Here is a 24,968-nt window from a genome sequence, read left to right as displayed (position 1 = left end):
GAAGTTATCTCTAACTTTCTCTTTTCGAAATAAAGTATGAAATGCTTCAAAGTAACTTGAGATTTCCTGGGGCTTCTTACCAAAGAGCCTCACTTATTTTTTCCTTACTAAAATAATCCTAGCTGTTATTTTATATTAGTTTCCTATTATGTGAGATAATGCTTATAAGATATTTAATGTAGAGTGCTTAATATAAATTAGTTATTGTTATTGTTATTATTAACTAGAGCACAGTCTCTATAATGCAATGATTTTCCAGAATGTGCTCAGAATTCTTAACTGAGAAAATGTTCAAGGTGTTTCGTGAGAATTTACTTCACAGTTTACAAGCACTTAGGTTAGTCTTTAGCTAGAAGCTATGTAGAACTTAGGTTAGTCTTTAGCTAGAAGCTATGTAGAACAACATGATGGTTAGTTTTATACCTGGGAATATACGGTTCTGCAGGAGGAGGGGGAATGTAGAGATCCTGGAGGGCGGAACTGTCTCTTTTGGTGGGTGTACTGATGGTGCTGGAAGGCGTGGCAACGCTGCTTGTGGGACTTCTAGGTATAAGAGGCTGGTTAAAATGAAAAAGAAAATACATACGCACACAAACAACACACAAAACAACAACAACAATGACACATAGTTATCATTTTTAAATGATCTATTTCTACAAAGTTTTTGAACTTGGCTGAAATCAAGAAGCATGTTATTTAGCACATGGACATTCCTTTGAGTCTCCAAAAACAAAAAATTTATCACTTTAGAGGTTTTCACTTAGTTCCTAACTCACCTTATTGTATGGCATAACCACGCAAAAGCTATTTATAAGGTAAATCTATCATGCAGTGTTTCATAATGGGGAGATTTATCTCACAGTCAGAAACGTATTTAAATTTGCTTTGTTAGAATCCCCACTTTTGAAAGAAAGATAATAAAGAGTAACTTCCAAAAAAATTAGTTCACTCACATCCTGACTGGTATACAAGAAAGATAATTCAGATCGTTTCCCAAAAAAGATACATTACACTCCTAAGTCAGTAGAATGTGACAGATTCTCAAAAAAGTTTACAAAAATGGAGTATGAAAGGCCAATACGAGAGAATATTTTCTAGGAAAATGTACTTTTTTCATAAATATAAACAATACTGTCCTCTCAAAGTCATTTTATGGTACATCTTCAAAAGTATGGTGATTAGTGTGACACATCATTTCATTTTTCATAGGCACACACATTTACCATTGTTTAAAATAATTTTTAGTTGCATACCTATAGATCTCATTTTCATGCCTGTATTTATTTATTAAATAAGTTTTTTAAAAAATTAAGATTCTCTATATACTGAATGAAGCAATACATCAGGATGCATTAACTTACGAGCACTCCCAATTCTAAACGTCACAGCATTTGGAAATGATATTGTGGTTCGAGAAATTATTCTAAAGTGAAACTAAAATTCACAAATTTTCATGTTTATCTTACAGATCTTACTGCTTAGCTACATATACAATAACATATTAAAAAATAAGAACTTTAATGCAATTGCAAACAAAAATAATGATCACAAAATTAACTGTATCTTCACATGACAAGATGTTGCCATTTTAGCCAGTATGAAAACACTTTTTAGCATACCTATATAGACCCATAGTTCTATTACTTTAACACGTATTGCTGGACACTCAAAAAATGGCATAGTACAACTATTTTATATTGTGACAATACTTTTGTACAGATAAACAAAATTTGTTCAAAAATCCAAGCATAAATACAATGTACAATGTAGGTCACTGGGGTAGGCTACATAGTTTATGACTCAGTTCATGGTTTTTGACCTTCCTTTTTACACAGCTCACCTTAATAGCTCGAAATCACACATCCTGCCAAAATGACAGTTAAGTTTTAATCTATGTGAAATAGAAATTAAAGAAAGAGAGAGAGAAGGGAAAAATAATTGATAATTTATTTTGGGACTCTACAATATTCTATCTTATATGATGTAAAAAAATAGGAAGTTTACATGTTGAGGAATTTTGATATATTTTGAAAGTACACAGTAAAGACTGTTATGTTTAACTATGCGTGTCTTCTAAAGGAACAAAAAATTTGGCAATGGGAAATCCTGAAATTTATATAGGTAATCAGGAGTTACCTATACAGATGAACACCATGAAGCCTGAGGAAATAAAGAATTATATTCTTTCTAAGGATGTATTACATGCCTCTACAACAGATCTTTGAATGATAGGACCTTTTTTTTTTTAACTGGAGTAAAATTGCTTTACAATGTTGTGTTAGTTTCTGTTGTACATTGAAGTGAATCAGCTATATGTATACCTATATCCCCTCCCTCTTGGGCCTCCCTCCCACTCCCCCTCCATCCCACCCATCTAGGTCGTCACGGAGCACCAAGCTGAGCTCCCTGTACTATACAGCAGGTTCCCACTAGCTATCTATTTTACACATGGTAGTGTATTTATGAGGTTTGATAGGACCTTTAGATCAAGTGTGATCTGTGATGTGACTCTGTTTATAATTGTTTCCTCTCTGTCAGGACATCTTGGTATTAAATACAAATGACATTAAAGAACAAGTCTAACCAAAATTTAATCATTATAGAACTGTAAAGAAAACATTCATTACACAGTACATTACTTGCCAAAACTTTCTATAACAGATGCACTGTGAGAGAAAAACTTATATTCAGTATGCTTTTAAAATGCTCTAATATGCTCTTATTTTAAAATATCCTAACACTACAAGTGAACTTAAAAACAAGTTCTAAAAACACAAGCATTTAAAAAAATAATCTAACAAACTTTTATTCTCTTTCTTCTTTTCTAGGGTCACTACTTCTATTTTGAAGACCTCTCTCCTTTTATTTTACCACCTGTAGAACTAAAGGTAATTTCTCCTGGTTAGTACCTATCCCTGCCCTCCCCAAACAAAGAGGAAGGAAGGAAGGAAGGAAAAAAGGAAAAAAGGAGAAGTAGTAGTCAATGATTACAAGTATATTTTAAATACCTCTGAAGTGTGAGGTAAGGACCAACAAAATATTTTATTCTGCCTGGACTATTACCAGGATTGTCTATTTAGGGTACTTGTTCCCTCTCGTTCCAGGAAATTTAAATATTAGCCTTGTCAACTTCCTTCAAATTGATATTTTCTCTAGGTTTCTATTTTCAACACGGAGTTGCTATTAATGTCCTCAGTTAACACAGTTAGTTAAATTAGCAAAAATGTAGAAGAAAAAGACTCTTAGATAGGCTTAAACAGATAACAGGTTTGATTGTACCAGCTGGTTCAATTAATTGAAGTGGTTGAAAAAAACAACTTCTTTCAGAGAAAGAAGAAATTAGTCAATCATGTTGTTTAACTCTTACTGGCTAGTTATTTTATTAACTGGTAAATCATAGAAAACATTTAAACTGGTTTACCATGCAGATATCATCTGGCTAATCAGTATCCCTTGTACAAGTAAAACACATGGTAAATACTAAATATATTCGTTGTATTTTTGTCTACTAATTGTACTATTTTTGTCAAGCTAATCCAAGCTAAAAAGTAAACATTATTCTTGAGAATCTCATCTAAAAAAAGACATTAAGCAATGGAAAAATAAAATACGGTAAAATAGAAGCTTCATGGAAAAATGGAAATAGCTACTTAACCCCAAAGGAAATTTGTGATAATTTAAAATTATAATGTCTTAAAAATGTTCTAACTTTGGACAAGAATTGAAAGGGTACAAAATTAAATGACTAAAAGAATGAAGAAGGCATTAAAGAACATTAGAAAGATAGGCAAAATGTGACTAAATGAAGCACAGAATAAATGATGCTATAAGCTGAAATTATCAGTGAGAAATTCCTAGTTGTAACAAGTGCCATTAAAATTACACCTATTACCGATAACCAACAAGTACGTGAAAATACACAAAAAGTGACAAATACAGCTTCCCTCAAATCAAAAAATTCTCTCAGCGTTTAATTCAAAATTTAATAGACATATGCCTTAGTTTCAGAAAAAATACCTAAATATATAAGTATAATAGTGCAGAAGGATAGTTTTTCCTACCTTGGTAACATTTAGTTTTAATCATTTCTTCGTAACATAGTATAAGAGAAGTAGTTACCGTTGTACTATAAAGAATTTCCAATATAAGGAAAAAAAATAGAACTAAAGGGTAATACTTTTTTATTTTACCACTTTGCCTTTTGATTCTTTCTCTTAACTGGTAAAATCTGCATAGGAAGAGAATTAAGAGCTATCATCACTTAGGGATAAAATACAAGGGTATTTTAAGACTGCATCTTCTTACTCAAGTAAGTATGAAGCTTCAGTATAACTTGATCCACTACGGCATGCAATCAAGTATGATATGGATCCATTTTGGATTCTATCCAAGAGGGTTTATTTCCTGGAAAGACCTTGCCATAAAATTTATTTTTCATATCTAAATCGTCCTACTGACATAAAGTTTTCCTTCCAGATTCAATGAGGCTCCAACAGGGAGGACATATTTTGCACATATGTTGTTACTCTTCTAAAATAAATCTATGATAGATTTTGGGGGCACTGGCATGCATCTCTTAAAATATCCAAATCCTAAATAAAATGATCATATGCATCTCTTCAAATATACATTTATAATCTTAGGTCAATTAATGATAACTTACTACTGTGAACAGGACTCAGAAATTTATTAGGTTACGTACACATACATTTTTCATATTGTCCGTTTAAACTACATAAATACTTTCAAATTGTATCCCACAATATGGTACGGCACAAATCTTCCTCTGAATCATGAGTGATGACTCACTATAGTGATAATATCCTACTCATCCAGTTTAAACATCATTGGGAGACTGTGATTATTATAAAATAAAATTTTCAGCTTTGGAAAGGGATCACTGAAATCTCACGTTAAATCCTCTTATGGCTCAGGTCTTTTCCTTGTGTCCCCGATTCTAACATCTCTAAGGTAACTGAGCACACCTGGAAGGTATTAATGTACCTCTGAAAACACTACGGTTTTAAAGACTATGAGAAAAGAACGTCTATACTTTAAAAACTACATCTGATGTTAAAGGTTTTATTTGAAACATTTTACATTTTAACAACTCTTGGCAAGCGTATCTTAATTTAGTTGTTCTCTATCTGGTAAGTGACCCAGCTTTCATAGAGCTATATAAAGTCTTGAATGAAACCAATCACATAAAGACAGCCCCATGTTGAAGATTAAAACAGTGCATTACACATTATGTAGTTATCTCTAAAATTCACTAATGCAAATATCACAAAGAGTTTGCTTTGTCTTCCGGGGGGAAAATACTCATTGAAATATGAATGATTACATCAAGTATAAAACCTGGCCATTTATTTTATTCACTCTTGGGAATAAGCACAGACTCAAATGGATCACAATATCCCATTATTCTAGCACAGAACATTCACACAAGTCCTTATTCAGTTCAAACACGTTTTTATTATAATTCCCAATACAAGTACCAAAATATTGTTTTATGTTAGCAACTCTGAGTCATCTAAACAAATGCTCCAGAGAAAATGTATTCTGGATTTTGGGAGGCAAGAAGTTGCATACAATCTCGTAAATTTCTTGATCATGTAAAGAATGTTAGATCTAATTTGGAAAATTATTGGGCATAATTTTTCCTGGGCAAACTTTTCTTAAGTAGTAAATTATTTGAAAAGAGCTTAAGCAAGAGAAACACTTGTATTCAAAATTCTCCCACTCAGTTTTTTCACAGCTTTTTCTAGAATCCAAAGTTATAAATACAAAAGATTTGAGTCTTCTTTTTTAAGCATGTAATCTTCCCTTTCCTATCAGACTACAAAGAAAACAAACATTTTTTCCAAGCATATATTTGATCAGGAAGCTATATCTATATAAGTTAAAAATAGATATATGGGCCTAAAAGTAAGTATGTAGTTACACAATGTACAACTAATATAGACTTTAGTGTCACACTACAAAATGGCTTTTTCCAATTAATCATCAAAATTTGCACATTGTACTGAAACTACCACTAGTGTATTTATTGCTGTCCACTCTTATTGGCATAGTTGATACTGCAACATTGAAACTGGACTTGCAATTTTTTCAATTTACAGTAAGCATCATTTTTAGGAAGTTAACTAAAGAAAGAATAGGAAGCTAAAGAATAAAGAAACTAAAAATAATTTTTCATCTTCGGTGATTATTTGTAGTCAGTGTTAACATTTTGAAAGCATTTGGTTGAAAAACACAAATGTGATTTAGATCCTTTAATTAATTTGCTTAAACACTGGTGAACAAAAATGTAATGTGACAATTGCTTGCAGCTATTTACTAATTTGAGCATGTAAAACATATAATTGTTTCTGCCTCCCAGTCAGCACGTTACATTTCTAGTTAAAACTTATTTTCTTCTCGTGTCATATCTAATATTACTTGTCTTCCTCTTCAAAACATGCTTTTAAAACAAAACTCTCAGAAACATATAAACTTTGCTACCAGTGTTTTTTTCAGTCACCCCAACCTGTAACTTTGATATTAAAATAAATTTTATTATTGCTTACGTTTTTTATTTTTACAAAATGACTTTAACCATTCATATCTGTATGTATTTGAAATGCAACAATCAATTAATGTTCTTCAGTCATTACACCAGTTGAAAGACAAAATTGACTCCTATGACTATTTGCTTTCCATTTCTTTTTCTGCTCAAATTTAATTTAAATGTCCTGTAAAAATGGCATCAAAGTAATGCTAAGCAATAAAATTTAAAGTGAAAAGCACAAAAACCACACAAGAAACTATCACATCGACTTAAGAGGCTTATGGATTAGAACAGTTTAGGAGCAATTCTAATGATACAGCTTTATATCATTTTATATTAAAAATGTGTTTAATGAAACCTATATCAGTATATCGAATTCCAGCATTGATTTTAGTGATTAGTTTTGAGATGCATTCTCACCAAAAAAAAAGCTGGGTTCCTAAATGTTTTTAAAAGTTGTTGATTCCCAGTGATGATTTCAATCAACATTCTTGCCAGTGTCCAGCTAATTCTCCCATACATCTCTTGTAAGAAGAAAATGACACCACCCGTGCAAGATGGTGACCTATGCACACTAATTTAAAACAACAAACATCAAAAAATATACATTGAGGGCTATCCATAATTCCCCGGGATTTGTGTCATCGAATTGGAAGAACTTGACCATAAGCAATCACCATGCTTACCAAAATCCAGGACATTAGTAGAGGGTGCTACTAAGGACGTGTTTTAAAAACAGTTCTCAGAAAGCAAAGAATTGCTAGTTTGCTTTCTTACAATAAAGATTCTACCTCAGGTAAAACATCTCTACTATATATGAATGGGTGCCGATAACAACAGAATTCAAGTCCAGATTAAATCTGCTTGTAGTATTTGTCCTTCAGTTCTATTGCAAAATGTCTGAGAAGTCAGGAATTTAACAAAAGAGCTGCCAAATTTCATGAAATGTACTAATGAAATTGCTCTGTGAGCATGAAGCTGAATTGTATGCTTTTGCTTATTTGGCTATAATTCCATGAATGATTTTCAAAAGAAAATCCAAATTAAAATTTATCATTGCAGTTAATTAATAATAGAAGCTACTATTTGCTCTAGAACTTCCACTAAAACATGTGATATTCCTCAAAAATCTTCTACCTTAGGGTAGATAAGGTTATGTTTTATTTATACAGGTACAAATTATTTCCTTATTAGTTTAAAAAATAATTACTCCTTTGTTAGAATGAAGTTGTTCTTTTTTTTAGAGGCATGTATTAGTATCTACCTCCCCATTATACAAACTTTGCCATATTTTATCTGAAAATGCTAAGCCTGGTATTGTATAAGAAAAAGATAAAATAGACATATTGAGGTTAAATAAATGCCACAGATTGTTTCTTTTTGTAAACTCTATTTTAAATAATTCTTAGTAGACTTTTGGTATAGCCTATGAAAAAAGGAATAACCTAATGTCCAATTCTTCAGGTTCGAACACTGAAAATTTATATTTAGGTGAGTTAATGGGCATTTTAGCTCCAACGTCTTCATACACATACCAGAAGCAGCAATACAGTAAGAATGGTACTTATGTCTGCACAGAGGACTGTTGCTACATTAAGCACTTATGTTTCACATCCCAGGTCCTTTCTTAGCCACTAGGAAAAATATGTGGCCCCAGGCAAAGTCACAAAGAATCCAGAACTGCCCGCAAGACCTTCTCATCCCACTATTTCTTTGATTTTTCCCCTTCTGGAAGCGAACCCTCAAGTTTTGTCCATCTTTGGTTGTATACATCCTCTAAAAATTCCGACCACATAGCTTCCATTATGCTTCTGGTTTCTTTTTGCATTTTAGCACAAGCCAAAGCCTTAAGATCAAAAACGAACTCTGTAATGGTACAATTTCAGGTCTTCAAAATAGATTCCAGGGAGATTTGGTGCTGGTGGTGTGGTATGTTAGAGTACTTAACCATTGCCCTTACTCCTAAGACTTTGTTTTACCACCACTTGAAAGTACTTAATTAAAACTAATACTCTTCCTTCTGCTCTGTAAAAAGTCAATTTTCAAAGAAGTTGAAAGCAGGGTCCTCCCCCGCCCCCACTAATAGTATTGTTTATCTATAAGGTGTTGAACTTGGACAATACATTTTAGGTGAACTAAATTCAGTTGAAATAACAAATTTACAGAAACGTCAATACATATATGCACTTATGTAAATGCTGATTTTCTTTTTTTCTGATTTCAGCATTCTGAAAAAGTAAATTTACAAATATACTCAGAGTAACTGAATAGGCAATGAGAAATAAATATAATTAGTGATTTGATGAGGCACATTTCTTGGCATTTAGGAATGAAACTAGAAACAGTGCCTTAAACATCTATTATAATTAAGGAATGATGTAGAGTAATTTAAAAAATTAAAGTCTTTGTTCTCTAGCTTTGAATACACACACCAAATGTATGTGTAGCAAAAAAAAAATGCAGGTCTTTCAATTATGTTAGCATTTTCTATAAAATTTTCTTAACTAGATATTATCATTACCTTAATTCTCCAGTTTGTGCTTGTGGAAAGGAATCTAAAAGAGGACCAAATCACCAATTTATTTTCTAGAGATATTCCCTCAAATAGAGTTCACGGATCAACAAGAAACTAGTGTCTTTTTGGTGTTCACCATGAAACAGAAGGTACTAGAGAGAAGTTGTTAAATTTAACCACACATATAGAGAAGGAAACCTAATGGCTGAAAGGGGTCTCTTCTTCAGGGTTCCCATCTCTCGGACTCTGAAGAAGCATCTTTGGGGAAGACATGTCAATAGAAAACTACAGAGTGGAACAACAAAGCAACTTATAATGCAGCGAGAAAATAAAATGATGTGATGGGAAGGTCTGATCTGCTAATCTACGAATTAATGAGTCAAACACTGATCTCTCAACTTTAATGATCACCAAAAATCTTTGATAATAAACATATACTGCAAGTCAAATGCATTTGGACATATTAATATAGTTTTAAAATATAGTTTTACATATATTTGAAAAATAGAAAGATTCACATTAAAAATTTAAAGACCTTAATGTTAGTATATTTTATATGTTTTTATGTTATTTAAGTATAATGCAACTTTGAGGCCAAGAACTAGGAAAGTTTCAAACAATGAGAGATCATTATAATCTATAAGGCCATTCATATGTAATGAAGAATTTAGGATTTTAGGGAAAAAAATCTAAGAATGGTGTAAGGTACTAATATAGAACAACAACTTACATAGCAGTGATAACAATGGCATTTTCATTTATTGCTTTTCTTTTTAATCTGAACAACAGGCAATGTTCTATTTCAATGGGCAATTTTAATTTTTAAAAATTAACCTTCTATGGAAGGTGATGGTCTTCTATTTTAAAAGTGCAGGTCTTGTGAAGAACAAGAATTTCTTCTATGATATGTTTAAAGATTATAGCCTGACTGAAATGGAAGAAAATGTATTACTTCCTTGTCTTTATCAATCAGAATAATATTTTTATAACTTCCTAGATACCTCTGGTTCTTAATGAATGTAATTTACTGACATCCAGAGTAATATTTTGGAGTGACGTTTCACATTGAAGAAAAATGCAGAAATTCTAACGCATCAATTTCCCTATTTTTGCCTCCGTACATGGTAGAAAAGAGAAAAATGATCAGTCAGGAAGAATGAATAGGTACATTTTAATTACTATCTAAAAGTTTCTTTACCTACTGTTTATAAACAACTATTTTTATCTCATGACCTGTTTTTAAAAAATTCTATAAACTATCATCTAGTTTCCTCAAGAATTATATGCGGGTAAAACTTTTAAATAGAAGATTGTATCACAAAGTGAAACCTCTCACTTTCATTTCTATCCACATTTTGGCTTCAAAGAACTTGTGGTTTTTTTGAATTATGCTTTAAATGTTTACAAATTAAGGCAGAGTTCTTTATCATTTGGGTTTTAATTATAGTAACTTTGAGATTTCATCACAATTAAGCCTATTAGGATAAGCTGTGAAGAGATCATTTCATAAACAAATTTTCAAAAGCATACAAGATTAATCTATATGCTGCTGAGATGAGGCACAATAAAGAAGCATTACTGAGATAATCTATGGCTAAAATGATGGTGTATGACTTATGATTAAGCTTCATTACCTGCAGAGCAAGGGGCTTCCATCTCATATTTTTCAGTAAAGCTGGTGCTGAGGTAAGCATGCTCTGAGGTCGCTTTTTCAAAGTTAAGATAACACCACTCGGGTCCTCTCGTAGTGCATTCACCAAATTTTTCAACTGCCACCCCACCTGGTAACCAGCAAAATCATTACAATAAAATTGAGGTACAGTATTCAAAGATTTAATGTTCTCCCCCTTTAATAAGATTAGTAAGAAAAAAAAAGAAAATCACATAATTGGTGTACCATCCTATCAATTTTCAGGAGATAAAAACTCAAGAAAGAAATTTTATTTTTGAGTTGATTAACCATGTTATTTCATTTAGAGTCCATATCATTATGAGATAACATAATGGACATTTACCAGTTGAAGCAGAGACTAAAATGGTATCCTACCAATGGAGTAATTTAGAATTTAAAGAAATTATGTCATCATTAATGCTGCACAAGGTCTAGATCCAAGCTTTGTTCACAAGTACAATTTAAAAATCCGCATGCCTGAAACAAGGATTTGGCAATGTCCTGAGCTTAAGAACTACACCACATGCTTTCTCATCACCATCTTTTAGAGATAAGTGTCCCTACGTTAGACTGACATTATACTACCAGTAGCTGGTAGTGACACACCAAGGAAACATTCTGAGCGGGGAAGACAGCATCAATAAAATAAACCTTTAACCACGGTATAAAGATAGAATAAGAAACGACAAGGTAATGCTGCTCTAATGCAGCAGCTATTGGAAATGTGTTCCAAAAGACCCTATAAACTTAAAATATAATGTGCTAAATTTAATGAAGCCATTCTATTTGAATATCACCTCAAAACATACTGTATAATTAAACAGAAGTACTTGATAAATGTCCTGAAACCTGGCTCTACTGTTATCCATGTTAAATTACTTATCATCCTTTTAAATTTTTGAACACAGAATAATTTTTGTTACTTTGCTTTTAAGACATGCTGGTTATGCAGTTATCTGAAATCCTAGAAGTATGCTTTAAAGAAACACATTAAAAATATCTATTATTCCAAGGTTTAAGAAATACACTTCACATTTAAAAGAGAGAATAACCTTTTATTCCAACACTAATGGATTAGAATTTTCCAGGGTGTTTTATATAAATACTTTGGGTCAAAATTTATCCTGGATTGCAAGCAGGACTTAGCAAATGGTCTGAACAGTGATCTAGTTTCTTCCTAGGTACCTAAATGAAAGGGAATGGGTGCCTTTGCCTATTATTCATCATGTTTTTGCCTCGAAAATAATGCTCAAACTGTAAAGAATGAGCACTTCCATCAAAAGAAGCACAGATCCCAGAGACTATGATGAAGAGGTACTCTGGACCACAGCCACTGTAGGATAATGGGAGACTTTAGTTTATATGAGTGACCATTCATTTAAACTATAACCTCTACTATAGCTGAATTGAGTGATGGTGAAGAGAAAGAGTTAGGACAAAAAAGAAGCAAGACATTATAATACTTAAAACCTCAGGGGTCTCAGATATGAATCAAAATGATCATTATGATACTTGCCTACCACGAATAAGAGGCTGCCAGTTTTTTGAAAAATCACATTAATGTGGATCAGCTGCAGTAATGGAACTGGTCAAATGTCTCCCATTCTATATAAGTGGAGATTATTATGTCCCCAAAGGTACATTACTTTGATTCTGATTCTTCTGATAGCTAAGTAGTGTCCCTACAGCCATTTCTATGAGCCAAGAGTCAAAGTAAAGTTAGTTCAAATCCAAGTATTCATTTTGCTTGCCAAAAAAATATGCGAGCAGATTTCTGAGTTCCAGGTTTGGAGGGAGAAAACATACTGTTTATACAAAGAGTATAACCACTTTTTATCATTTGCTTTATTTATTCAAATAATTGCTAACTATACTAAAGCAATTCAAATAATTGCTAACTATACTAAAGCAGTCAATATGATGACTGCACCCTTCTTTCAGCCTATCTACTCTTGACAATGAATTACACATTGATTTCTACCCACCAATTTCTTTCCATTTTCTTGTATGACATAATCATTGTGACGAGTTGAAAATTTTAGGGCTAGATGGTGTTTTCCAGTGTAACGTTCAGTGTAATTTGATTCATCCTGCTTTTTCAGTTTCTCTATGCTCTTTTTGAATACACAATTCCAAAAACCAGAATTGTTTCTCCATGAGAAAGTGAAATTGTTTTTTGATGAGAAAGTAATAATTTGGTTACTCTTAAATTTTATAGCTGAATGTTACTTAATGGCAGAAAATTATATAACTTTACTACTTTTTAATCAACCTTCCCACACTCACTAACATAAGATTAGCAATATCTTTAAAAAAGTGACCCATATGAAGTATTTATCTTTGACTCCCAAATTCTACTTTCACTGCCAAAAGAAAATGATTGGATAAGAGCACAGAGATAAATGTGCAACATGTGTGTTGCAGTACTGTTTAAACCAATGAAAAACTGTACATTATGTAAATGCCCATTAGCATGGGGTATAAAAATTGTGTAGAAAAAAGTTTAAAAATAGCTAATGTACTTCAATTCTACTTTTGTAAAAAATTTTATATAAATATAGAAAACACAGAAAGCTATACAACACCATTAACAATGGTTACATTAAAGGGGAGTACAGACTACAATATATATTTTCTTCTTTATTCTTTTATTTCCTGAACTTTTGGCAATAAACATGTTATTTTTATAAACAATAAAATCAATAAAATAAATGGACCTAGTGTATGAATAGTAATATTCCAGTTAGAAAATCGTGAATTTTATGAAGTATCTAGTTAGGACTGTTTGTTATGGATGGAAAATTCCCACAAAAAAGAACAGAACCAGAAAGATAACACTATTTAAAACAGTAAAAGGTGGTGATGGGGAAATGACATCTGCTCTGTGCATTATACTTTTATATAATTATCAAAAGAAAAACAAAATTATTATTCAACTGTGCACAATAAGTCAAGAACTACATTATCTGTTGTTTTTTTTATTCAATGAACGATTTCAGTAGATACCTCACTTAAGTGTTAACTCAGGTTCATGTGGAAATTATTGAATAGGAATGAAGCTGGCTGAGTAATTCCGAGCCTATGTGTAACGTTTTCCTTAATAACAGGTAGGTTTTAGCTATATCAGTCCCATCCCAGGACTTGTATACATATAAACAGCAGCCAGACAACATGCCTCTCATGCGAATAATCCTTTTTTCCTTAGTCCTTTCTCAAGCTCCCTGACTTGGATCATTTCTTCATTACTTTCTATCTCTTCTACTGCATATTATTCTTAACAACTGTCCCCATTTATTGGGTTGTACCACGTTCTATTCAAGGGCAAATATGGCATGGTCTTAGAGCTCCAGGAAAAATAATTCTCAGCTCTGGTTCTGTGATACCCTCACATATCTTCGAACATATAATTAAATGTAATGAATTATTGAAATAAATTTATTTCTCTTTAACTGTTATTGAGATATTTATGGTTGACAGATTATAGGGGGGCATGAGTAGATGGTATGATGAAATGAGGCAAGTATACGGGTTACAACTTCAAGAAATTTGGGAGCCCCGTGTTTGGAGCTAAATGTAATGGTACATACACGTCCAAATAGGTAAAATATATCAGTGTGTATTAATCATTTTTCAAGATTAGTTTTCCATTTCCTCATTTGAGTTTCTGGCTATGATTTTAAAGTATTAAGTGTGATAGACCTGAATGAAAAGCCATGTGAAGATTCAACACTAATATGAAAAATGATTGTAAAGTATTCTTTACATTGGGTGCAATGGAAGTCTTTCTGTACAAGGAGATACAGGGAGCTTTGAAAGAAGGAAGAAGGGAGCCTAGTGGGATCCTAACATAGGAAGGAATTAAATAAGATACAAAACTTTAAGAGATAATGGGTTTGGGATACATATGAAGAAAAACATTTTAATAATCAAAGACATCCGAAAAGGAATTGTCTGACTTGTGAAAAAGTGAACTCAACACCAAAAGAGACATTTAAATATTCTTGCACAGGCTAAAGGATTAGATTAGACTTCCAAAATCACAATACATTACAACTCTAATACACAGGATGGGTAGGAAAGCGCAAATAGATGACAACAGAGATGAGCTTTAGTAAAAGGATGTGGTCCTGGTACATCTCTGATTACTTGTCCTCCATCTTTTCTTCCTCCTTACAACCAATAAATGCAGGTATTTCCTCTAGGCTAAGTGTTCTACCCCTAATATTTCATGCTGTCTTCTTACAATAATTTCTTCTCTTCCCAGAGCTTCCACTAACAACTTGCTGCATGAATCCCAAATCTTTCTAACCATCCCTGCTCCCTATCAAGAACTCGTGACATATTTCCAACAGTTCAGTTCATCCATACTAATAGCTACTGAATAATCAAGCACCAATAATTCACTACGCTAGATTCTTCTGTCTATATTACATTCCTTTTACTTATATTTTCATTCTTATGACAGCCCTAGGAAGTAAACTATTAAACCCATTTTACATGTGAAGGAACTGAAGCAAAAAGAGATTAAGTTTTCTTGGCCAAGATTACAAACATAGTAGTAGTGGTAGTTCAAATGAATGCAACACTTTAAAAACCAAACTCAGCTCCCTGCTCTCATTCAACAGCAATAACAAAAAGTTCCCTATCATCCTCTCAAGTTTTGAGTATGGAGTCACCTTTGACAGTTCCCCCTCTTTTTAATCCACATGTATCCTAAAGAATAGATTCTAGCAATTAATATTTCCTCTCACTGCCTTACTTCTGGCGTGGATACCTGACTGTTAGACTTAAAACAGAGTCCTAACGGCTCTTTCTACTCTGATCTTTTGCAGCTCCAAAATACTGCTACAGTATAGAAGTGTTCTTCCCCTCAAAACCTTTGAAAAGCTCTCCAAAGGCCTAACTAAAGAATCAATTCCTCAAATAGGTCCTTTGCCAATATGGCCATAGCTGTCTCATATTATTTTTCTTTAATGTGGTTCTTAAACTTCAGAATGTGTTAGGATCTCCTGGAAACCCCAGAGTTTTTGATCCAGTAGGTCTGAGGTGGGGCCCTAGAATTTACATTTTTTTTCACAAGTTCCCAAATGATGCTGATGCTACAGGTCTGGGAACCACATTTTAAGAACAGCTATACTAGACAATGAGTGTCTTGAAGGCAGTGACTTGCTCATGTCTAGAATATTTTAATATGTTTTTAGATTAGATATTATAACTTATAGAATCACTAAGTATTTATTGCGTGCCTTCTATTTATTATGGATACAATGGTACTTGCAGTGCAACCTGTGACTCATTAAAAAGCATAATGGGCTTCCCTGGTGGCGCAGTGGTTGAGAATCTGCCTGCCAATGCAGGGCACACGGGTTCGAGCCCTGGTCTGGGAGGATCCCACATGCCGCGGAGCAACTAAGCCCGTGAGCCACAACTACTGAGCCTGCGCGTCTGGAGCCTGTGCTCCGCAACAAGAGAGGCCATGATAGTGAGAGGCCCGCGCACGGCGATGAAGAGTGGCCCCCGCTTGCCACAACTAGAGAAAGCCCTCGCACAGAAACGAAGACCCAACACAGCCATAAATAAATAAATAAATAAATAAAAATAAAATGACTAATACTCTTAAAAAGAAAAAAGAATTCTTTAAAAAAAAAAGCATAATGAACAGGCGAGAGATGAGCAGGTCAATGAACATTCACAATAAATTAAGAGAAGTACGTCAATAGAATGGATACAGGGTGAAATGGGAGCCTCTCAAAGGGGCATCTAACCCATTCTTGAGGGTTCAGGGAAGGTTTCCTATTAGTCTAAGCTGAATTTCTTAGGAATTGGACACGTGAAGGTGATGTGGAGGTTGAGGGAGTGAAGAAAGCCGTGAGACAAGGTAAAACCAGTTTGAGCAACTTTCGGTAGTTCAGTATGGGTGGAAGAGTTGGTGAAGTTAGCATTATGTTCCCCTCGAACACTGTGCTTTTCTCCTCAGCTATATCCTTGCAAAAGCGTTCTTCCTTCTACTTGCAATTTTTCTCCCACCTATAAAATCTTACGTATCCATAATGGCACTTATTAAATGCAGTACCATCATAAAGCCTCTTACAGCTAGAACCTTATTTTCCTCATGTGATCTCATGGTACACTGTTTGTATCTCTCCAGTGGCATTTTTTTCATGCACTGCCTCTTATTAAAGTTATATATTTTTCCTCACCCCCCCCCTTCATCTACCCTCACAAAACTTTTTGAGGGTTTTTTTTTTTTTTTTAGGATAAAAACTGAGTCTTATTTGTCTGGATATACCTGCAATCAATGCCTTACAAATGGCAGAGACTTAATCAGTATTTGCTGATAACTCAACTAGTGAAACGATATGGTGACATGAGAATGTAAATGTTTCAGAGACAATAAAGTGCCTTAAAACTCCAAAGGGAGTTTAGTTTTGTATGTAAAACCAAGATGTAGTTTTAAATTTTTCTCTAAATGTAATATACTTGATACTAAAGCTATAATAGACATTGTTTCCCTCAAATTACCAAATATACTTTCTTATAAATGAACATTTAAAAAAAAACAGTATTTATATCCTGGATACTTCAGACCTAAAGTCATAGTGATTTATGACAAGGAATATAACCGTGGATATAGTTGCTATTTGTCATAGAAAGATTCTGCTTTATTATTATATAAACACTGTTAGGAAAGTTTTCTTCTAGAAAAATATTTTCTAGTGGTTGTACATAGTCCAAGTTTCTCTTTCTCAATATTTTAATAGAATATTTCATTCACATTAAGTTTATGGATTGGAATGAACCTTTAAAAACCCACTTATACATGTTACACAAAATATGCCTTATTATTAAAGACAATCTGCTTTTCACATATGCCGAACTACTACTATTACCTTCCTGATTGTCCAGGTAGCAAAAGTCAGTGTCCCTAAACAATGGCAAGTCTTACTAGTTAAATGTAATCCCCAACTTGGACATTGAAATGCATTTTATATACAACACAAACAGGATTAAAATTGTCCAAGAAAGTTTTTAAGGTATCCCAAGAGTTAAAAGCCAGAGGCTCTGCTTTCTTGTAGATGGGGCTTGTAATTGCTTTGATCAGGCTGAAGAGGATACCAGGGGTTCTTGGGTTAACACAACATAAGTGGGCAGGTTCTTGGACAATGGGTTGCCCATATTAGATGCACAAAACACTTTGGGGTTGGTGCTGAAGAGGTGACACTCTTCCTTTCCTCTTTGTACATACAGGGAAGAAGTTGTCTCTGACCCCTTTAGGACTTTCTCTAGCCTATCTGATTTCGAAACAATAGCTGGTGAATTATTTGACCAAGATATGAAAAGAATCTCTACTCTATGGTCCCAAGTAGGCAAAGTTAAAAAATAAACATAAAGGTAAGAATGTAAGCCTATCAACTTAGACCTTCTTTACCTTTGTCACAACTGTATTTGGAGTTACAAGAAAACATCTCTACACATACAAGCAGGAAGATAGGACATTCTTAACAGATTTTCAAAGTTATTATCCTTCAGAAGACAAAGTAACAGATCCATTCATTAACAATTACACACGCTCCTGTGTATACACTGGCTCTTACTAACAGTTTGTAATGTATAAATGATACCTCTTCACAAAGGAAATTTCAGAGACTTGAAGTGTGCCTATATGAATGTCTGATGATATGTCACACTATACCCAAACGTTCTTCTGCTCTTTTTAAAAGCACTGAAGAGACTTAATTCAATATACAACCCATCACCCTGAGACTAATGACACTGTTTTTGCCAAATTTTTTGGTGCTGAGATATTTATTATAGTGCTCTGTTCCCCTGCATTACTAAAACATTTAAAAACATTTCAGAAGTAATGAATTTTGATACACAATATTTTTCAAAGATCCTAGAACTACTAAATTTGAGTACCAATCTACAAACTTCACCTTCACCTAAATTTATTTTTTTCACATAATACTAATGATAAAGTCTTACAATATTTAACTATAGTATATTTGGAGATATCCTAATTTTGCTCTTCCACAATCATTCATTTACTGAATAGAAACAAAGAATTACCTACGGTTCAAATATAAAGAAATATAAGCTGAAAGGTATGCATTTGGTTAATTAACTAAATGCAAAAAAAAAAAGTGACCTTAAATTCCAACATGGAGTAATTTAAATAGGTAATTCAGAGTATTCAGAAATGACCCAAGGTGTTACCTATTTTAAATAAAACCTTAGTACTGATATTTTTACAAACATGATTAGAAGAGATAATCTTGGGAGAACATGAAAGGAACAAACATTCGAAAAGAAGGAATATGGGAATTAAAAAGTTTTATTTTCATTAGAGGAAAAACTCCACAATTTTATGTCGTTATTCACTGAGCCACTCTTCACCTCACAGTCTCCTTAACTTTAAAAGGCACTTATCCAGTGAAATAAGACTGCATACATCAAAGCATTTGTTTTTTATGTGGCTTAATTTTACGGTAAAACTTGGACCGTGTTGAGCTGCTCACAATTTGAATTTAAACATATGTTTTGGTAGTTAATATTTTCATGTGCACTTCACAGACAGTCACATATATAATGTGTGTGTGTGTGTGTGTGTGTGTGTGTGTGTGTTATATTTAAAGAGAAAGCATAGAGAACACAGTTCCTCACTTCTGAAGATGGACAGGGAGTCCAAGAGAGAAAGCCAACTTGGAGACTACAAGAAGCTAGTACTTTGTTTCTCACCTATTGTACACCACCTTCCTGGAGTCTTTCTCCGTAACCAAGAAGTTCTGAGGGTTAAATCAGAATTTCTTGATTGGCTCATGAGGAAGCTCATGGGAGGAAGAAAATAATAATCATAATTTTTTCCATTAAGTTCTACAAATCACCCACAATGTTTTCACCAAAGGTGATACATTTCCATATCCTGTTACTTGCATTATCTCCTGTTACCAACACTTATATTAACTGCAGCCTTTGTATTGCTGGTATCTCTGCTTCTGTGGCAAGCTGATTTAAAAACTATGGGTATAGTTTAGCATCTTGAACCTACTGCTCTCTCCCCCTTCTTCCAGCTCAATACACTATTTGGTAATATTTTGGCCTCTGAAGGCCAAAAGTTTATTTTGGGGGCTTCATGGTTTACATTCGTATATGCTATAGAAAACTAAATTGAAGCCCATTTATTTTTATATCATTATCATTCATGGTATTCTTTAACTTCTCCAAAACATAAAATTGAGTGAGTCTGAAAGACTCTGCTAGGGAGACGTGGAGAAGGAAGACAATCACATCACAGTGAAAGACTGTGGGGATGAATCTTTGGTCATATCATAGAACCTCATTCCCCCCAAAATCAGTAAGCTATTTTAAAAGAACCACAATAATACAGGTTTTTAACTAAAATTTTTATAAAGATATTTGCATAGGTTAAATTTTAACACCATTTTGTATTTGCATATATATGGAAATTATTACATTTCAGCCATTCCTTCCTATGTTTCATTTCTGTTCTCCTTGCAAAGACATTGGAAATATGTGTATTTTAAAATAAAGAGTCTTACATTACAGGAAACGTCTAAAAATCTTATATGTTCTGGTATAATGTTATAAGTAATAATCCTAGTTATTACTTTAAAATGTATATCTCAGAAATAACTAATTTTCTTGTCAACTGCATTATTATGAACTTTCATCAAATCTTTAACCATGGTCATTTTTAAGTCTTTTGTCATTTACAGACAGTTCTGGGTGTACTCTGATGATTTTGCAAATATGTTCCTATAAAAGAGTTTCATCTTCAAGAAATTCATGGAAAAGACTCTGACAAGTACAGGTTTCTGGTAACTGACTGTACTGCTGAACTGAATGAATAAGCATTTTCAGAACTCTAATGAAAAACTGATGAACTCATAAAAGTGCTAACAAAAGATCAAGATGAAAAAAAAGAAATTAATTACATGGGACTGAGTGAACTGATGAGGATGAGTATAATTTTTGTGACTTTCTGTCTGAATTAAAAAAAAAAAAAATCCCACAAGGACTCAGAGGAAAAGAATATACAAATCAATTTTCACTGCAAAGTAAAGGAGCTGTTACAGTGGAGGATTACTGGACTGAATGTCAATATTATGACATAGTATAAGTGTGTTTCATGTTTGGTAATTGCAATCATTGTTGCTTTTGTTGTGGTCATCCATGTACAATGCTTGGTGTCAGTCTATCTATCTCTTATAAAAATAAAATACAGTGTGTGTGTGTGGAAAAAAAAAAAAAAAACATGAGATTTTAGAGCTCTGAACTGACTTGCCTCAAATCATACACAACAATGAGAGTCAGAGTGAGACCTAAAACTCGCTGAAATGTTGGTGAGTTTAAGGCAGATGCTCTCGAGTCTGAGGTTACAACAGGAAGAGTTGGAGGTGAGGAGGTAATACTGCAGTTCTGCATTGCATCAAGCCGTGCAGTTTCACTGGTTAAATGCTTTTCTCCCTAGTGTTACGCTTGATTATGTGTGTGGAAGATCTCGAAGTTAAAACATATCACTCATTTTTTTCTAGGAAAAAAAAAAAAAATAAAGAGTCTTAGTCACCAAAGCTAAGGGATGAAACAAAGCATTGTTATCTAAAAATCTATAGATCCTATTTATAAGAATTCTGAGAAAGAATAAAAAAAAGTCTATACTTATGAAAAAATTCAGCTTAAATTTAATTTAGGAATCCAAACGAAAAACGTAATTAAAAGGAACCAAAGCCCTAGTATTCAAAAAGTAACATGTTTTAAAATCTACAGCTTTTCTATGAATTTTTATAATGTCATTTACTGGTAGACATTTAACAGATATGTGTATTTGAAAATACTAGCAAATATTGCAATAGATGACTATATTTATCAAAACAAAACCAAAGAATGTGTATACATGCATTTATATAGCTAAATAAACAGCATTCTACATCTTTATTAATAAAAAGTTTTAGTTTAAGAACTTCCATAATGGTTATAAATACTTTCACTGTAGAAGTTATCTTTAGAAATCATTTTATCAGAAATGCAACAACTCAGACAAAAAAGGTAACTCAGGGTCAGCTCTAAATGGGGCCACAGTGAACTCTCTCTGCCATTTGTCTCAATTTTAAATTCCCCTTATTGCCCAGTATTAGAGTAATAAGATGAGAGGGAATGTGAAAGTGATCAGTGGTTACATTACCTAAAATTTCAGCCACCAAGCTGATCAGAATATTAATTTAGTGGATGAAACCTATATTTAAATCCTAGGGCTAAATAACCTGAAAAGAATGTGAGACTTTTATAATTATCTCTTGAATTTCCTATTTTATGATGTTCTAATGTGTTTCCCTTTCATGCAATAATTTTTTATCTTCATTAGGCAGTTAACTGTTATCTATTAATTGCCCACCCCTACTACAGACAGAAAGTAAATCAGGGAATTGTGACTGGCCAACTTTTGCCTTTCTGATAGATGTAGGAAAAGGGATATAGTTATTGACACTGATTTGCAAATGAGTTGCACACTTAATAAGCCAGAGTAGGTAAGAACATCAGCCAACAGATACAGTTGAAACATACAAAATAATCACTTAATATGGAAACCTTTTAAAATTCCATGTAAAATAACTGAACCATATTAACTGTATGTTGACACTGAAAGATGTTTCTAATAATAAAAATAAATTAGCGTTAATCATGTTTAAAACCAATTAAGTCTTTTCCTGGTGAAGCTAGTAAGAACTGCATAAATACGAAAGAAATCAGGATGCAGAGATCTGCAGAAAAAATAAATTGGTTCACAGGAAGTTACCAATGTTAAGGTATCATACAACTTATCTCCTTTATATAAAGACTTAAGATAATTGTAGTTTGATAACAGAAAAATCATAAAATATTATATTGGATAATAAAGTAATGAATTGATTTCTCTAGGGAAAATATATAACTTATATCAATATGTGGCAATTCAAAACCAGTTTCCACACATCTCATCAAATCCACGATATTCAAGGTAAAATAAAAGAAAAACAATCTACCACCATCTCATAAATGACACACTATATAAGGTAGAACCTGAAATAAAATATTACTATGAGTAACTAAAAACTATGATGCATTATTTCTTTCAATTTTTGGTAAGTGTCTCTTCATGATATTTTTCCCTTCCAAAAGAGAACAATTCACGTGCTCTGCTTTAGAATACCAATTTCTTAGTATCCTAACGGAGTTATTTTAGGGTATTATCATAACCATTTATTAAGCAATATGTTAAACACCATGCTAACATATTTAATCTCTGTATTCCAGCAACATCTTGTGTTTACAGGAATAAGAAAGGAGGTGCACCACAAATACTGCCATTTGAGGTCTCAGTTTTCAATATTCTGGTTATAAGGAATCATAAGATAAATACTTTCTCTTTTGAGAAAGGAGAACAGAAGAAAATAGGCAAGAATTAAAAAAAAAACCTGAAAGAGGTGAAGAATGGAGGAGAAATAGTCAAGTGAGAAGAGATGAGGATGGTAAAGGAAAGGAGAAGAAAACTGAATTAGAAGAAAAACCTAAAAAAATAAAGACAACAATTAAACAAATTAAAAAAGAGAGAGAAAAAGCACATCAGTGTTAGCCAATACTGTGGTACTGATTCCACTCAATGAGCCACTCCTTCCTTCCTGCTGAAGTCCAGGGGCAGGGCGGTAGGGTGAGAGGGAGGGAAAGGGAGAGCTGGGTTTTAATGGGTCACCACACTCTCCATCCATTCTGATTACGTTGGTTTCCCTTTCAAACAATACGTGCCTGTTGTTCTGGGGTTGAAGGAACAAGAGGATGAAGAAAGAGTAAAAAATGAGAGACTAGAGTGAGAATAAGAGAGAATAAGGGAGACGCCATTGAGAGTTACATAAATGAAGTTAGAATGACCTTTCAAGATAACTCAATAGTCCTTTAACTTGTTCCCTTCTCCCCACCCACTCTGCCATCACCTGCATTCTTGTTCAGCAACGTTTACCATTTGGGGGTAACAAAACACACTAGTTTACAGTGTTCATCTTCCATCTCTCACTGATCAATGTCTAACACCCTATTTGTTGTAGTCTATATTCTTCTTGACTATCCCAACCCCGTTATTTCCCAGTAGGATTTATAGCCCCATCTATTGAACCATTTCTTGCCATAATGTAGTCACCAGGTTCCAGAAGACCTTCCAAAATAATAGTGAATATGACACAAAATAAAAGGAAAATTTTCCAAATGCTGGATTCAACCATCACATACCCCACTCTTTTCAACTGGTATCCCTAAGAAGAAAATATCTGTTTTTAGTATGGATAGAATCTTTATAACACTTACACACCAAAAACAGCATTGACATGAAATTTTAACAGATTCATTAGGAATATGCCCAGATAGATTTAATAACTGTAAGTAGTCTCATCAGCTAAAAAAAAAAAAAGTGTTAAAAGTGCATCATGAGGGCAGAGTTGTTGGTTCAAACTATGCCGAGGTATCTCCCAGAGAGGAATGTAGTGGCAGATGAAGTGGAAAAAATCTTGGGAGATTCCAGCAGCCTTTGAGGAGTTGGATCTTCACTGGCAGGGAAGACATGCAATAGGACTCAGTCTGCTTTGCTTGGATGTTCATGATTTTTTCTTCTTCCTACCTGGCAGCCACAGTTTCTCAGCCACAGAAGTATGTTGATTAGAAAAGCTTAAAAGCCACTTATAATAAAGAATATAGCAACGTGAAAAAGGACATAAAACTTCCAGTTTCATTTCAAATAAGAAAATGTACTTTTTTAAAAAAAGAGCAAACTAGAAACACACAAACACACACATCTAATTGGACATCTTGAAGATATACCATACTAGCAATTTCAAAAAATAGTATTTGAATTCATCTGTGATTATTTAACTTTCTCAGACTTTTAGGGAAAAATTTCACATTGCTTTTACAGGTATTTTATAATAAGAAAAGTTATCGAATTTTATATTGTACATTACTACCTGTAGCAGTAGGAAATTTTAGAATTACAGAAAACTACTAACTGGGCTAATAACATTCAAAATATAAAATTGAATATTACTCTTTTCATTATTGAATCTAGATTGGTATAGAATAATATTGGCAAAATCTCACTATTCTGGTCAGTTAATTACTGGATTAAAATATCATTAAATATGTGTTTCAGATGTATTAGGCCATACTTTAATGTAATTATTATTTCATAA

The 24,968-nt window shown here is 33.1% G+C and overlaps 1 protein-coding gene across 5 annotated transcripts in view; it reads right to left on the bottom strand.

The window, feature by feature from the left end:
• CNKSR2 (connector enhancer of kinase suppressor of Ras 2) overlaps window positions 1–24,968 on the bottom strand; it is a 263,361-nt gene that overhangs the window by 111,255 nt on the left and 127,138 nt on the right. For 3 of the 5 annotated variants that reach the window (XM_057538225.1, XM_057538222.1, XM_057538226.1), the window contains exons 9-10: window positions 10,700–10,846; window positions 424–557 (exon numbers count right to left, since the gene is read on the bottom strand). In XM_057538225.1, coding sequence (XP_057394208.1) covers window positions 424–557; window positions 10,700–10,846 — 281 coding nt within the window. The remainder of the gene's footprint in view (window positions 1–423; window positions 558–10,699; window positions 10,847–24,968) is intronic. The other 2 variants (XM_057538223.1, XM_057538224.1) reach the window with 1 other exon arrangement.

Source organism: Balaenoptera acutorostrata, chromosome X (genome assembly GCF_949987535.1).
Source record: "Balaenoptera acutorostrata chromosome X, mBalAcu1.1, whole genome shotgun sequence".
In the NCBI taxonomy this organism is placed as follows: Eukaryota; Metazoa; Chordata; class Mammalia; order Artiodactyla; family Balaenopteridae; genus Balaenoptera; species Balaenoptera acutorostrata.
The sequence above is the reverse complement of the archived record's forward strand: the minus strand, read 5'-3'. Positions and strand labels throughout refer to the sequence as shown.